At 43.9% G+C, this 15,992-nt stretch overlaps 1 protein-coding gene across 4 annotated transcripts in view; it reads right to left on the reverse strand.

Moving 5' to 3' along the window:
• Positions 1-15,992, reverse strand: part of ARMC8 (armadillo repeat containing 8) — a 311,684-nt gene that overhangs the window by 50,770 nt on the left and 244,922 nt on the right. For all 4 annotated transcript variants that reach the window (XM_029606184.1, XM_029606183.1, XM_029606181.1 and 1 more), the window contains one exon: positions 2,982-3,077. In XM_029606184.1, coding sequence (XP_029462044.1) covers positions 2,982-3,077 — 96 coding nt within the window. The remainder of the gene's footprint in view (positions 1-2,981; positions 3,078-15,992) is intronic.

Here is a 15,992-nt window from a genome sequence, read left to right on the forward strand (position 1 = left end):
TTAATTGTAATTCCCAAACTATTAGTAAAAGTACTAATTGGGATAGAAATTCCCTTGAAATTTAAGTGAGAGGGAGGCCCTATGGAAGAGTTAGAAATAGATGAGAGATGTGTAAGTGTAGTCTTAGATGGATTCAGTTTTAAACGGTTGTGATCTAACCAAGAATTTATTGTAGAGAGATTCTTAGCACACTTCTTAGTGTTTGGGTAATTGCCAGGTTCTTGTGGCCTGGTTTGGCCTCTGTTGGAAACAGGATGCTGGGCTTGATGGACCCTTGGTCTGACCCAGCATGGCAATTTCTTATGTTCTTATATTCTTAAGTACTTGCACACACCAATGGTCCTGTAGAGGGCAGCCAAATGCACAGAAAAGAGCGCAAAAACGCCTACACAGCCTACCATGCAGTGCACAGGAAAAAGCCTAATAGTGGGGCCTAGCCCACCCGAGCTACTCAACCCGCCAGACTGCCCAGTTCCCTTAACCCCCACGGGAGCGGGAACGAACATCAGAACAGCGCCCTGAGCACGGAGACCAGATGAAGTCCTAAACCATCCCTCTACTCTGTTCTGACTTTTTTTTTTTTTAAACTTACCTAAGCTCAGCCTTCCCAACTGAATACAGAGACGATGTCCGGATGCAGGGGGAGAGGGCATATGCCGTCACCACCACGCTCAGCTTCCTGCACCCACTGCCTTTCAGTTATCCAAGCAGCTAAGTCCTCGCCAACTTAAAAACCAGCTACCTGACCAAGGCACTCATCTGAGAGATCACAGAAATCACCTCAGGAATTCTTAGCTGGGGAAGGGACCATTTGGTATCACCACAGGAGAACGGGGTGATTCATTTTTTTCTTCTATTTCTCCTATGAAAATATAAAGCAATCTCCAGTAGGGAAATGTACATCCATCATCTGCTGGAGACGGAGAATACTGGCAGGCTGATGTCACTGCAGGGGTATATAAACTGTGACATCAGTTTGCTCCATCTCCATCTGCTGGTAGAGGTGCATAGCCCACTGGTCCTGAAACCATCTGTCTGTGCTAGGAAACATGGAATGTCAATTTGCAAATGTTCTCAATCCCAGTCTTGTGATATTTTCTTCAACAGGACATTTGAAATTGCAATACTATAAGAAAAATTGTATACTTTTAGAAGTGTCTTTGAGACTGCTTGTGAAATCTTCACACAACCTGATATTTTTCTCTATAAAACAACAAACGGGAATCTTCATTGAGAAAATGGTGGTCCAGCATAGTATCTTTCATCCAAAATGGTTGGGACAAATACCAATCTAGTCTAGATAAAAGATATTTCCAGCTATCGCCTTTTTTTCTCTCCCTGCCTTCGCAGTGTAACCTTAGCTGGTTCTTCTTTAACCCACTCACCTGACTGCTGACACCTCTCCTCACATATGGTTTATGGTCTTAGACCAGCTGTTTGAACCACACAGTATTAAATAGATTTTATTTAGGGAGCACGGTGAGGTTCAAACAACTGATCCAAGAACGTAAGCCTTGTTGGAAGGAGAGATGTCAGAGGTGGAAAGAGCAGGTTGCAGAAGAGCGATCTAGAAGGGCTAGCCAGAATGTCCCAGTTGACAAGAGCATAGATAAAACGCATTTTACTGTATCTGATAAAACAAGGGGCAATATTGAAACCCCCAAAGCAACTTGGAGGCCAGCAAATACCCAGTTTCCACACGCTTGCAAGCAGATTTTCAAAGAGTTTTCCTTTAAAAATGTGGACTATGTATACAAAACAGGTACCTTTAAACCTGCACAGTTTGCGCCTGCATGGTAACAAAGTACATGCAGTGATCTGAAAATGCAATCATCAAGCACACTTTCCCTCCCCCTGCCTGACCATACTGGGGGAGGGGAGCAGATTTCAAATCATGTGTTTATCCATAAAATCTTTTGAAACTCACCCTCACAAATCATCACCAAGTTTGTTTATTTTAAGTGCTAAGTTTGATTTACTTTTCTTCAGCTCTGTTCTATAAAATTAATAAAAAAACGTATGCTCGAGTTTCTAGAGCTACTATGTAAATAGTCTATGTCATGAACAGGTGGTTTAACACAGGAGGCTGGATTCTTACAGCACAACCCGCTCCCAAGTATGTTGAGGATCAATTTCAAAGCAAGTTATGCATATAAAAAGCATTTTATATGTGTTAATCAGCTGTTTGAAAATTGGCCACCTTCAACGTGGCTACAAGTCCATACATTTAGGATCAACCTGTACGTTTTTAGCTTCACTGACAGGAGGCCCTCCCGAGAACACCTCTGGGTCAAGGGAGGCACACACACATATATGCTATGAGGTACATATTCAAAAAAAGCAAAGCACCTAAATTTAGGCCCTAAATTTTCAGCTGAATCTTCAAATAAACTTAGTGCCTAAAAGTTAGGGCTCTAAATTTAGGACTGCTATTTATTTGCCTAGGTTTAGGATCATATGTTAGACGCCTAGTTCTGAAAATCGGTGCTAAACTGCTAACTCTGTTTTACCACCCTAACTCTGCCCCCATAGCCACCCACTATTTAGGCTCCTAATTTTAGGATCCTAATTAAACTGGGAGCTTAAATTTAGAAACTCAGCCCTAGTAAATTTTCAAAAGGGCTAATTTAGGACCTTAACTCGAAAAGTTAGGGACCTAAATTCTTTGAAAATTGGCCTCTACATTTTCAACTCTGCCCACGTACTTCCCAGCAAAACTCTATCCACAGAAAAAGCAAGCACGATTGACCACACATGTACAAAACACACACATACGTTGGCTTTGAGAATTGGTGCAAAATCGACAGATAAACAAACAAACAAAAAAGTACTCATGGTCTTTGTCCCGGTGCAGACAGTTTGACAATTGCCCTTGTTATTACTCAGAATCCTAGTTTACAGACAGAATTGTTCAAAGAGCCCTCTCCATGTTACAGTATTAGGTCAATGAAAAGATGTGCAAAAAAAATAAATCTGCATACCATGTAATACTTAATTTTCTGCAAGATGTCATCATTTGTCATAATCAGCTCCTTTGCTGTTGTTCCATCTGCTATGTTGGCAAGAATACATAATGTCTGCAAAAGTATTAAAAATCTGTTATTTGCAATTTGGATATGCAGTACGGCATCACTGAAAACTTTCTACTGTTTATTCCTCCCACAAGTACACATTTACAGATTTTTCCTTCAAAAGATGTTTTGCTTTACCAAAATCGTATATTTACCATCAAGAAATGCAGTATACTAATAGTTGATTTCGTCCCAGACAAAACCGGGATCTTTGTAAGCTGGAATCCTATTTATTGGCCCAACATGAGAATTATCCAAAGATGAAAATGGGAAGCAGTAACATTTGGTGACATCTGAGCCGGTGTCAGCGTAACATTTGGTTTTAACTGAGCCTATCAAAATTTATATTATTGAACTTTACGCAAAAGCTCTCTGTTTCTTTTCCCTCAAGATCTGTCTTTTCATCACTATGCACTGATTTTAGTCGAACCTGGAGGTGATAGGATCTTCTTCCCTCTGAATGACTGTTTCTTTTTGCTGTGGCCTAGCTACAGATGCTACTTTTTCTGACTTTCATTACTAGGGGTCCAAGATAGAACCAGACTATCTCCCCTCTGGAATTTATTTTCTTTTTACTCTCAAGGTCTCTTACGAAAGATCTGGTTTTTGACAATGGAAACAGATGATTTCTCTCCATTTGTTTCTAGGAGGAGGATTTCTCCACTGATTATACTTTTGTCTTTGTACATACTGATCTTGCTACTCCAGGGCAGGTACATTTCTCTGGGCACTGCCACTGTTATCCATTCATGCTGCTCTGGTGGACTGTTCTGTCAAGTAATAGTCTTGCTGCTGTTCAAGACTCTCCTATCGCTGTAAAATTTCATCTTGCCACTTACAGCAGCTTAGCACCATCCGGCTTAAATTTTCCATATCAAGGAACATGTCAGTTTTGCAAACAAAGCAAAAGTTGACCAATTGCCTTAGGTACTGGGATTCCTTTATTTATAGTGTTGTATAAATTCACAGGTTACAATAAAACATGCCTGACTCAGGCCAAGTTTTGCCTGAAGGTAGGGCTGAGTCCGGGGCTTGCCACTTTAAACAGTTTAAAATAGTTACAACTTGTTGTTCATCAAATAAGTGTCTTTCCTGACGGCAAGTAGAAGTCATCTACTGGGGGCAATCTGTCTCAACACTAGTGTGCACAACAGCGAAGCAACTTTAGCACCTTAAGTCAATGAGCCTATCCGCAAAAGTTTTTAATGGCACACTTGAATAATTTTGAATTTGTCAATCACAGTGCATGCTTATTGTTTGCTACTTATTTGCAAACAATGGAACAGAGACCCTGTACTCATAGCATACAGCATCACAAATACAGCCAATGTTTTCTACTTGATTAGCTGTTTTTATCTTGCATTAATTTAGAAAATATCTTTTCTGGATGCTCAAATAAGCTTTTTCTCATCTCTTGTCTCAGGCCACGAACCTCTGTTTCAGCATTTTCTCTGGGTCTGACAGACAATGCAGATCTCTAGCCAAAGATCTTGTCAAATTTTATTGTAGGCTGTAAGCGTATGTCTGTAGATCCTCTCCAGGTAGCTGTCATTTAGCATTAATCTCTTTTAATCTTATGCTTACCAGCACTTTGTTTCCATACACAATTTGAAGCTGATGAAACACATTCTCAATATTTCTAAGCCTGGGTGTAGAATATTTTGCTCGGTCTTTAGCCCAGCGCAATAGATGGTCCTTGACTATTTCAAACTAGTCTACTTCAGGAATATAGAAAACTTTCAAAGCCGCTCTAGTCTACGCAATACAGTCTTCAGACAACAGATCTCCATGCTACTTGAGCATTCCAGAGAAATCTGGAGTCTTTTTCTCTTTGAGAGTCGACATAGCGGTCATTCTCGAGTCTTCCACAAATCTTTCTAAGCTGTGTCTTGCTTCTTGTGTCTGACATATTATTTCATCTTGCCTATTTATCCTTTCCTCTTCTTCATCCATGTGAGCCTGCATTGCTTTCATTTCAGCCATCAAATCTTCACTCAACTTGAATTATTCTCAAAATATCTTCTCACTAATAAAGAAAATCTGGAACTAACCAGTTGAACCAAGCAAAAGGAAAGACAGAAAACAAAACACTATCCAGCAAGAAAGGGTCTCTATTTTAATCAAGGTAAATTCTATTGTGTGACACTAACTACTGGAAGTACCTGGGGTCAGATTGTCTCACATCCTCATGAAGTACACTTCCAGAGGAGTTAAGATCTTTGCAGAATTTTAACATGTTTCAGAAACAGCTTAAGGCACTGCTTTTTCAAGAAGCTTTTAAAACAGCTCCATACAAGACTTAATGCAGCTTTTATTGTATGATTTGCAGTTATTTACTGATATATGATTTTATGCTTTGTTATTGTATTTTATGTTTTAATTGTAATCCACCTAGCAGGACAAGGTCACTATAGACAGAATATAAAAATGTTTAAATAAAGGGCTTCATTGAGCTTTTGAGACTGCACAGGTCTCTAGGCAGTTTCAAAAGATCATCACTGGATAATGCTGGTTCAATAAAAAGGGATCACAACTAGCAAAGGATCTATTGTGACATGCCAATTTTAAAACATAGATGCGCAATGCAACATGGCACACTCCTTTCTCTCAGCATCTTAATAAACCACATTCCTATTTCTCATGTGCCTAGAACTCTACAGGCACATTAGAATGTTGACCTGTGAAAAGCCTATTCTGCCTCATCAAAAGTGATATTCTCACTTCTACCAGTTTTTTCTGCTCCATGGTTTCCAGTATTCTTCTCCCTAGTCACTCTCAGTTCTTGCTTTCACTGCTCAGCCTAAAATGACAGAGGACAATGCACGGCCCTCCATGAATAATGTACTACAACAGCATCTCATAGTTAGGTTAATGTTGACTAAATAGCCGATGATGGACTGCCATATTTTACACTTTATTAATCCCCACATTGCTAATAGAGGCTTGTTATGGATGGCAAACCATGGGTTATCGAATGAGAAATTACTACTTACCTGATATTTTCCTTTCTTTTTTTTTTTTTTTTTTTTAAGGACAGTCAGATGAATCTAGATCAAATGGGTTATGCACCTCTACCAGCAGATGGTGACGGACCAAACTGACGTCACAATATATATACCCCTGCAGTGAAATGAGCCCACCAGTATTCTCTTCAAAAGCAACTGTGGACAGACTAGTAAAACTTGATTAAACAGAGAACCATTTCAAAACTCAGCCAACAGGCAATACTGAGCTCAGACAAGAAATTATTAACACTAGTCTAGGGACTGGATTAACACTTACTGGTAATCCCTGTAACTTATAGTCACTGAGGAGGACTATAATACAACCATTCGATAGCCAAAGGAGGGAAGCCAGATTCATCCGACTGTCCTAAAGAAAAAGAAATTATCAAGTAAGTAGTAATTTCTCATTTCTTAGCATCCAGTCAGATGAATCCAGAACAAGTGGGATGTAACCAAGCTATTCCCGAATAGGGCAGGAGGTTGCCCACGGTCCAGTCAAAACCACATGTGCAAAGGCTGTGTACTCCCAGGCTTGCACATCCAGACGATAATACCTGAAAAAGTGTGTAACGAGGACTATGTCGCAGCTCAGCAAACGTCGACATTTCTTCTTATGTCACTGATTGAGCCCTAGTAGAATGAGCCCTGACCTGACTAGGCAACAGCTTGCTTCCCAGCATCAATGTATGCAGCTGTGATATCTCCTGAATCCAGCGACCTATGGTAGCCCGCAAGGCCGGCTCTCCCTGCCTGGTACCGCTGTGAAGGACAAACAGGCGATCAGTCTTCCATAAAGGCTTAGTAACCTTCAGATACCCGAAAATATGTCTCTTCACATCCAAGGGTCGCAACAGATGATACCCCTCCTCATCTCTCTCTTTGTCCAGAGATGGCAGGGAGATGGACTGATTCAAGTGAAAGTCAGTGACCACCTTCGGTAGAAAAGAAGGAACAGTACACAGCTGTTACCTGGAGGAATGGCTCCCTGCAAGACAAGGCCTGCAGTTTGGAAACCCTATGCACAGACAAATTGCCAATAGAAACACCGTTTTCAAGGTCACGTAGAAGTTCAACACCAAATTAAGACTCCATAAGGGCACCGGAAATCACAAAGGAGGACGAAGATGTTTCACTCCTTTCAGGAAATGAGCCATATCAGGATGAGCCGATAAAGATCCACCATTCACCTGACCTCTGAAACAAGCGAGAGTTGCCATCTGTACCTTTAATGAATTAAGGGCCAAGTCTTTATTCAATCCATCCTGCAAAAATTCCAAAATGAGCAGGATATTGACCGAACAAGGAAGATTACCTCGATCCTCACAGCAGGCCTCACTCACCAAATCCACACATAGGCCAAGGACATGGAGAACTTTCTAGCTCTTAGCAAGATGGAAATCACTGCCACAGAGTATCCATGTTTCAGCAAGCGAGCCCCTTTCAAGGGCCATACCGTAAGACAAAAATTGAGTCGGATCTTTGTGAAGAACAGGATCCTGCCTCAACAGATCCCTGTGTGCCAGAAGCCAAAGGGGCTGTTCCATCAGTAGCAACCGCAGATCTGCATACCACGGTCTCCTGGGCTAATCTGGAGCAACCAAGAGCACCATCCCTCTGTGGCACTTGATTCTTCGAATCAATCTGCCCAACATGGGCCATGGAGGAAAGGAATATAGCAACTTGTATTCTGGCCACTTCTGCACTAGGGCATCGAGCCCCAACGACTTCAGATCTCTCCTGCGACTGAAAAATCGTGGAACTTTCGCACTGTGAGAAGTCGCCAGAAGGTCTAGGAACGACAGACCCCAGTAATTCAGAATCAGTTGAAATGCCTCGGCAGATAATACCCGTTCTCCTGGGTCCAGACTCTCCCTGCTGAGAAAGTCTACTCTTACATTGTCTTTTCCTGCCATATGCAAAGCTGAGATCATCTGGAGATGCATTTCTGCCCATTCCATAAGTTGATCTACCTCCTTCAACACTTGTTGGCTCTTGGTTCCTCCCTGCCAATTGATCTAAGCCAGTCATTGCATTGTCCATCATTATCTGGACCGATCAACCCTGCAACCTGTCACCGAACTGCAAACATGCTAACTGGACTGGCATGGCTTCCAGCCGATTGATGTTCCAGAGAGACTCTTCTGCATTCCAGTGCCTTGCGCCGTCAGCTCCCCACCCAAGGAGGCTCACATCTGTTGTCAGTACTAGCCAATACAGTGGTGCTAGGAGAAATTCCCTCCTGAGATGATCCGCCTGCAGCCACCACTACAGTTGAGAGAAGACCTCCATCGGCAGGTGGAGCTGAAAATAGTCCCGAGACTGTGAGTTCCACCGAGACAGCAGAAAGCGCTGAAGAGGACGCAAATGCACCCTCACCTACAGCACCACTTCCAGGGTTGCCCCCATTAGGCCAAGAACTTGCAGGTAGGACCATAAGGTCAGACGCAGAGTGTTTATCAACAGACAAAGCTGTGCCAGCAAATACCCAGAGGTATTCCAACAACTGAGCGGGCTGAAGACTGCCCTTGGCTAGGTTCACCACCCAGCAGAGTTCCTGCAACAGGGAAATCAGCTTGCGAGTCACTAGGTGACTCTCTTCTAGCGACTTGGCTCGAATCAGCCAGTCATCCAAATACGGGTGTACTAGGATCCCAACCTCTCTCAACTCTACCACAACTACTACCATTACTTTGAAAGAAGTCCTGCGAGCGGTGGCAAGACAAAAGGGCAGCGCTCAAAACTGAAAATGGAGTCCCAGAACTGTGACTCTCAGAAAGCATTGATGTTTTAGTTGGATGGGAATGTGAAGATAAGCCTTGGACAGGTCCAGCGAAGACAGAAATTCCCCTGATTGCAAGACCATTGTCACAGAGTACAAGCTTTCCATGCGAAAATGCTTCATTTGCAGATGATGGTTGACAGCTTTGAGATCCAGGCTGGGACAAAAGGAGCCCTCCTTCTTGAGCACAACGAAATAAATGGAATATCACTCCATATTTTCTTGAGATGTAGGCACTGAGACCACAGCCCTCAGACTGAGGAGCCTTGACAGAGTAGATTCCACTCCCTGCTTCTTTTGCAGGGAGACTCCATGAACATGTCTTATTTATTTATTTATTTGTTTATTTTTAACTTTTATATACCGATCTTCTTGCATTGGATACAAATCAAACCAGTTTACAGTGAAGCAATAAACTTGCCTGTGAGCATTAGATAGAACAAGAAACATCTAAACAACTTTGAGTAACATAGTATGAAAGTTAAATAACATCGTAAACAATATGAATTACATAGCAATAAAGTTACAATAGTCTTGAGGAACACTATGAAACTCCATCACATATCCTTTTCGTAACACCTCCAGGACCCATTGATCAGATGTGATTTCGACCCACCTCTGATAAAAAAAAGAGAGAGGCATCCCCCTATCTCCTGTTCCCGGGGTTGGGTCGGCAAACCTTCACTGGGTGGCTCGGGAGGCTCCACCACCCAAGCCTTTGCCCCTTCTGGGTTGTCTGAAATGAAAGGACTGAGACCTACCGAAGGGTCGAATCCTCTGAAAGGTCGCTCCTCTATAAGGTCAAAAACGCTTGGATCCTCTAGCATGACCTCTCATGGTAAATGAGCTTGGCATCTGCTTCTTATCCTCAGACAAATGAGGAACCAGTGATTCGACCCACTTACAGACAATTTGGTAAGGTTAGCCTTGGAGGTCACTTCGGCTGACCAATTTCTCAGACATATTTGATGCCTGGCCACTACTATCAAAGTCACTCCTCTAGCTCAGCGCTTCTCAACCGGTGTGTCGCGACACACTAGTGTGTCGCCAAACACGGCCAGGTGTGTCGCGTCTCCCGGTGTCCCACTGCCCCATTGTACTTTCCTTCTCCCTTTTTCCAGCCCCCGCAGTCCAATTGAAAGCTTCCTTTCTTCCTACCCCCACTGCCCAATGGGAAGCCTCCTTCATATTGCCTTCCCCCGCGCAGGCCAATCGGAAGCCTCCTCCCTGCCACCTGCCAGTGGTAGTAGGAAGAAGGGAGGAAGCCTTTGATTGGCCGGTGAGGCAGGCATGGCACTGTCCGGGAGTGGGGTGGGAGGAATAGCAGTGTAGGACCCCGACGGTGCAAGGCCGCTACGGGAGCCCATCCCCGTAGCGGTGAAGAGAAAACCCGACCCCGACGGTGCAAGGCCGCTACGGGAGCCCATCCCCGTAGCGGTGAAGAGAAAACCCGACCCCGACGGTGCAAGGCCGCTACGGGAGCCCATCCCCGTAGCGGTGAAGAGAAAACCCGACCCCGACGGTGCAAGGCCGCTACGGGAGCCCATCCCCGTAGCGGTTGAAGAGAAAACCCGACCCCGACGGTGCAAGGCCGCTACGGGAGCCCATCCCCGTAGCGGTGAAGAGAAAACCCGACCCCGACGGTGCAAGGCCGCTACGGGAGCCCATCCCCGTAGCGGTAAAGAGAAAACCCGACCCCGACGGTGCAAGGCCGCTACGGGAGCCCATCCCCGTAGCGGTGAAGAGAAAACCCGACCCCGATGGTGCAAGGCCGCTACGGGAGCCCAGCCCCATAGCGACGAAGAGGAAACCCAACCTCTGACTGAGGCGCCCATCCCCGTGGCGCCGAAAAAAGAAGGCCCGCCGGATTAAAGCCACGGCGGAACCGGAGCCTATCCCTGCAATGAAGGAAGAAGTTATTTTTGGTGAGAGCTGGTGTGTCTGTGTGTGAATGGGGGCCTGGGTGAGAGCTTGTGTGTGAATGGGGGCCTGGGTGAGAGCTTGTGTCTATGGGTGTGATTGGATGCCTGGGTGAGAGCTTGTGTCTGAGGGTGTGAATGAATGCCTGGGTGAGAGCTTGTGTCTGAGGGTGTGAATGGATGTCTGGGTGAGAGCTTGTGTCTGTGGGTGTGAATGGGTGCCTGGGTGAAAGCTTGTGTCTGTGGGTGTGAATGGATGTCTGGGTGAGAGCTTGTGTCTGAGGGTGTGAATGAATGCCTGGGTGAAAGCTTGTGTCTGTGGGTGTGAATGGATGTCTGGGTGAGAGCTTGTGTGTGAATGGGGGCCTGGGTGAGAGCTTGTGTCTGAGGGTGTGAATGAATGCCTGGGTGAGAGCTTGTGTCTGAGGGTGTGAATGAATGCCTGGGTGAGAGCTTGTGTCTATGGGTGTGATTGAATGCCTGGGTGAGAGCTTGTGTCTATGGGTGTGATTGGATGCCTGGGTGAAAGCTTGTGTCTGAGGGTGTGAATGGATGCCTGGGTGAGAGCTTGTGTCTGAGGGTGTGAATGGATGTCTGGGTGAGAGCTTGTGTCTGTGGGTGTGAATGGGTGCCTGGGTGAAAGCTTGTGTCTGTGGGTGTGAATGGATGTCTGGGTGAGAGCTTGTGTCTGAGGGTGTGAATGAATGCCTGGGTGAGAGCTTGTGACTGTGGGTGTGAATGGATGTCTGGGTGAGAGCTTGTGTCTGTGGGTGTGAATGGATGCCTGGGTGAGAGCTTGTGTCTGTGGGTGTGAATGGGTGCCTGGGTGAGAGCTTGTGTCTGAGGGTGTGAATGGGTGCCTGGGTGAGAGCTTGTGTCTGAGGGTGTGAATGGATGTCTGGGTGAGAGCTTGTGTCTATGGGTGTGATTGGATGCCTGGGTGAAAGCTTGTGTCTGTGGGTGTGAATGGATGTCTGGGTGAGAGCTTGTGTCTGAGGGTGTGAATGAATGCCTGGGTGAAAGCTTGTGTCTGTGGGTGTGAATGGATGTCTGGGTGAGAGCTTGTGTCTGTGGGTGTGAATGGATGTCTGGGTGAGAGCTTGTGTCTGTGGGTGTGAATGGATGCCTGGGTGAGAGCTTGTGTTTGTGGGTGTGAATGGGTGCCTGGGTGAGAGCTTGTGTCTGTGGGTGTGAATGGATATCTGGGTGAGAGCTTGTGTCTGTGGGTGTGAATGGGTGCCTGGGTGAGAGCTTGTGTCTGTGGGTGTGAATGGGTGCCTGGGTGAGAGCTTGTGTCTGAGGGTGTGAATGGGTGCCTGGGGGAGAGCTTGTGTCGGAGGGTGTGAATGGGTGCCTGGGGGAGAGCTTGTGTCGGAGGGTGTGAATGGGTACTTGGGTGAGAGCTTGTGTCTGTGGGTGTGAATGGGTACCTGGGTGAGAGCTTGTGTCATTGGGTGTGAATGGGTGCTTGGGTGAGAGCTTGTGTGTAGGGGTGTGAATGGAAGCCTGGGTGAGAGCTGGTGTGAATGGGTGTAAGAGCTTTTGTGTGTGATTGAGAGCTTGTATATAAGAGAACATGAGTGTGATTGAGAGAGCGAGACTGGTCAGGGAGGTGATGTGTTTCTGTGTGAGAGAGAGAAACTGGTCAGGAAGATGACTGGTGTGAAAGAGACCGAGACTGGTCGTGGGGTCTATTTGGGGGTGTGTGTGTTGTGAGTGACTGGTTGTGGGTGCTAAGGAAGAAGATTGAGGACAGAGCTTCAGCAGCCCTTGCTGCTTCTGGTTAGTGCTATTGGCCTGGAAGGGAAAGGAGTAGGAGAGTTGCTGGAGAAGGTAAGTAAAGGTGGCTTTTTAAATTTATTTTTCTTGATTGACTGCCATTTTAATTATTGGGTATTATGCGATGTCTGCTGTTTTGAAATATTTTATTGATATTTGGACATGTTTTAATAATTTTTATGAGTATTTAATTGAATATTATTCTGTTCAGCAGCTGCTTTGTAACATTTTTGTTATAACTTTACAATGATTTCTGTGTGGGGCTCTGTAGCAGCTTGGCTTATTCTGTTTTCCCAATAGGAAATGTTTTAGTGTTTAGGGCCTGGTTTAATAGTTGTATTTCTTAGATAGGGTTGTTACTGTTTGCGTGTGTTCCGTAATACAGGTGTAACTTTGTGCAGGTTAGTTTGTGTGCATTATTGCAAATCCTGAGTCTGTTAGGTGCCTTATTTCTCTTTCCATTTCTCCAGGTTCGCACTGTATGCAGAGTGGCTTTTTTGGTTTTCCATTCCAGTTTCTGTCTCCATATTTATAATTTGTGTTTTTTCTGTACTTGGTGAAGGTCAGTTCTGGGTGTGTGACCAAAGTGAGGTGTTTTACTAGCATGTAGGCATTTGTATCAATCTTATTTGATGTGTTTTCTCAATAGGATATGCATTAGTGGTAAATTACTGTCTTTTCATAAGGAAGGCTATTGTGCCTGGTAGTAAAGGGAGTTTGTTTTGCTTTTACTGAGATGTCATCAGAACCAGAATATCTTTTTTTTGTATGGTGAGTTGTATGGGTTATGCCCTAGATCTGCTCTGCACTCATTGCTGAGGGTTGAGGGGAGTCCTGTGGATGCAGAGTGCATGTTTACACTTAGCCCCGTGATGGTCACATGTTCAGTGTGTCACGCATATGAGAACCATTTGTCAGGTGTGTCCCGGCCAAAAAAAGGTTGAGAACCACTGCTCTAGCTGAAGTGTGGACCAAATCACAGCCCACATCTGCCAAGAAGGCAGCAGCTGGTTCCATAACTGCCCTAGAGTTCACCCCAGAGTCATCAACCTCCTGGGAGAGACGCAAACAAGAGAGAGCCACCAAGTAACAACAAGAAGCAATCTTCAAAGTCATTGCCACTGCTTCAAATGCTTGCTTAAGGATAACGGACAAAACTATTTACTAATATTGTTGGACCTGTCAGCAGCATTTGATACCGTGAATCATACAATCCTTTTAAACAGACTAACTGAAATAGGGCCGACCGACACCACAATCAAATGGTTTTCTTCTTACAATAAAAATCGCTACTTCCAAGTTAAAATTAGAAACACGATTTCTGATAAAATAGAACTAAACACGGGAGTCCCTCAAGGGTCTTCACTATCAGTCACTTTGTTTAACATTTATATGATTCCAATCTGTTATTTTCTAAGCGGACTCGGCTTTATGCACTATATATATATATATATATATATATATATATATATATATATAAATGAATAGAGTCCATTTCCCCCCCTTCCTTCCCTCTATTCTTCTTGCTTCCTTTCCCCCCTTCCCCCTGGGCCCCCCTTTACTTCCGATCCTCATCCCCATTATTTCACTGTATTCATCATATTATATATAGTTTACTGTATTCATCATCCAGTTTTAGTCCTGTAAATTCTCTCTCATGTATTTCAGTTTATCTTTTGCTTTTTTACTAGATTCACCTTATTTTATATTATCCATTTTTAGTCCTGTACTTTATTCCCCCTGTATTTCAGTATATTTTATGCCTTGTATTTCAGTATATTTTATGCCTTGTATTTCAGTATATTTTACGCCTTGAATTTCAGTATATTTTACAGCTTGTATTTCAGTATTTCTTACGCCTTGTATTTCAGTATATTTTCAGTATTTTCTATGCCTTGTTACCCCTGTACCATCTAGCCGTTATTTATTAGTTACGCCACTTTCTGTCTGAATCCTCTTCCCCTGTGTATTTTAGTACCCTTTTTCCTGTGTTACCTTCCTCTAGCTTCCTCGTTCATATTAGTTTCTCCTATTATTCCATTTTACCCCTCCTCACCCCCCTTGTTCTTTGGTTCCTCTATCGTTCCCTTGTTTCCCCTACCCTTGTTCTCTGTAATATGTTAAGTTATCTGTAAACCGATATGATGTACCCACTAATACCGGTATAGAAAAGGCATAAAATATACTGAAATACAGGGGGAATAAAGTACAGAACTAAAAACAGATAATATAAAATAAGGTGAATCTAGTAAAAAATGCCGATGATATTCAAATTTTAATTCTGATTAATTCTTCAACTGAGACAACTTTTAAATTGACAGCGATGTATCTATCCATGATTAAACAACTATTAACTAACATGAAATTAATGCTGAATGTTGATAAAACCGAAATCATATTATTGGACAGGAGAGCATGCTACACCAAACCCGCCAGAACATTACACTTGAAGATAATAAAACTAACCTTGTAATAGGAAACAATGCATGCGATTTAGGAGTTATTATTGACTCCGAACTTAGGGCCTCATTTTCTAAAGTATCGCAGGCCTGCGATACTTTAGGAAATGAGGGGTGCGGGGCCGAAACGGGGGGTGGGCCTGCGCTAGCCAACAGCGATCGCACCGTCGCGGTGTGATCGCTGCCGGTTTCGCACCCAATAGCGCCACCATAGGAGGTGTAGCTGTTGGGAGCGAAATAGGACGCGAAAAGGTCCTTACCCTTCTGTCATCTGCGGCGGCTTCGTGGAGTTGGCCCCGGTGACGCCCTGACTCCTCCTCTTCCGGGGCCGACTCCACCCCCATTTTGGTATCGCACGCGAACCGTCCCTTACCGCATGCGATACATGTAGAAAATAAGGCCCTTAATCTAAAAAAGCATATTGCTAATAAATTGAAAGAAGGCTATAATAAATTACATACACTCAAACGTTTAAAATCTTTACTGGACCAAAATAACTTTAGCACAGTACTACAAACTCTATTGTTCTCCAACATTGACTACTGTAATGTATTACTACTAGGTCTCCCTCAATCAACTATTTGTCCTCTATAAATACTTCAAAATGCAGCAGCAAAGGTCTTAACAAATACAAAAAAATATGACCACATCACACCTGTTCTGATCTCCTTACATTGGTTACCAATATTGCCTAGAATATAAAAATCTCTGTATCATACATAAAATAATCTACGGTGAAGCAACACAATTGTTCACTGCCTCTATTAGGCTTCACACACCACAAAGAAATCTAAGATCCAGTTACAAAGGCCTACTGTCCATCCCAGTACAGTCGGCACATCTAACGCAGGTTACAAAATAGAGCGATCTCCCTTGCTGGTCCAAAAATTTGGAATGCACTACCTGAAAAACTAAGATTACAGCAGAATCCGAAATCATTTAAAAGAGATTTAAAAACATGGTTGTTTTGCAGGGCCTAT

This window comes from Rhinatrema bivittatum, chromosome 6 (genome assembly GCF_901001135.1).
Source record: "Rhinatrema bivittatum chromosome 6, aRhiBiv1.1, whole genome shotgun sequence".
NCBI lineage: Eukaryota > Metazoa > Chordata > Amphibia > Gymnophiona > Rhinatrematidae > Rhinatrema > Rhinatrema bivittatum.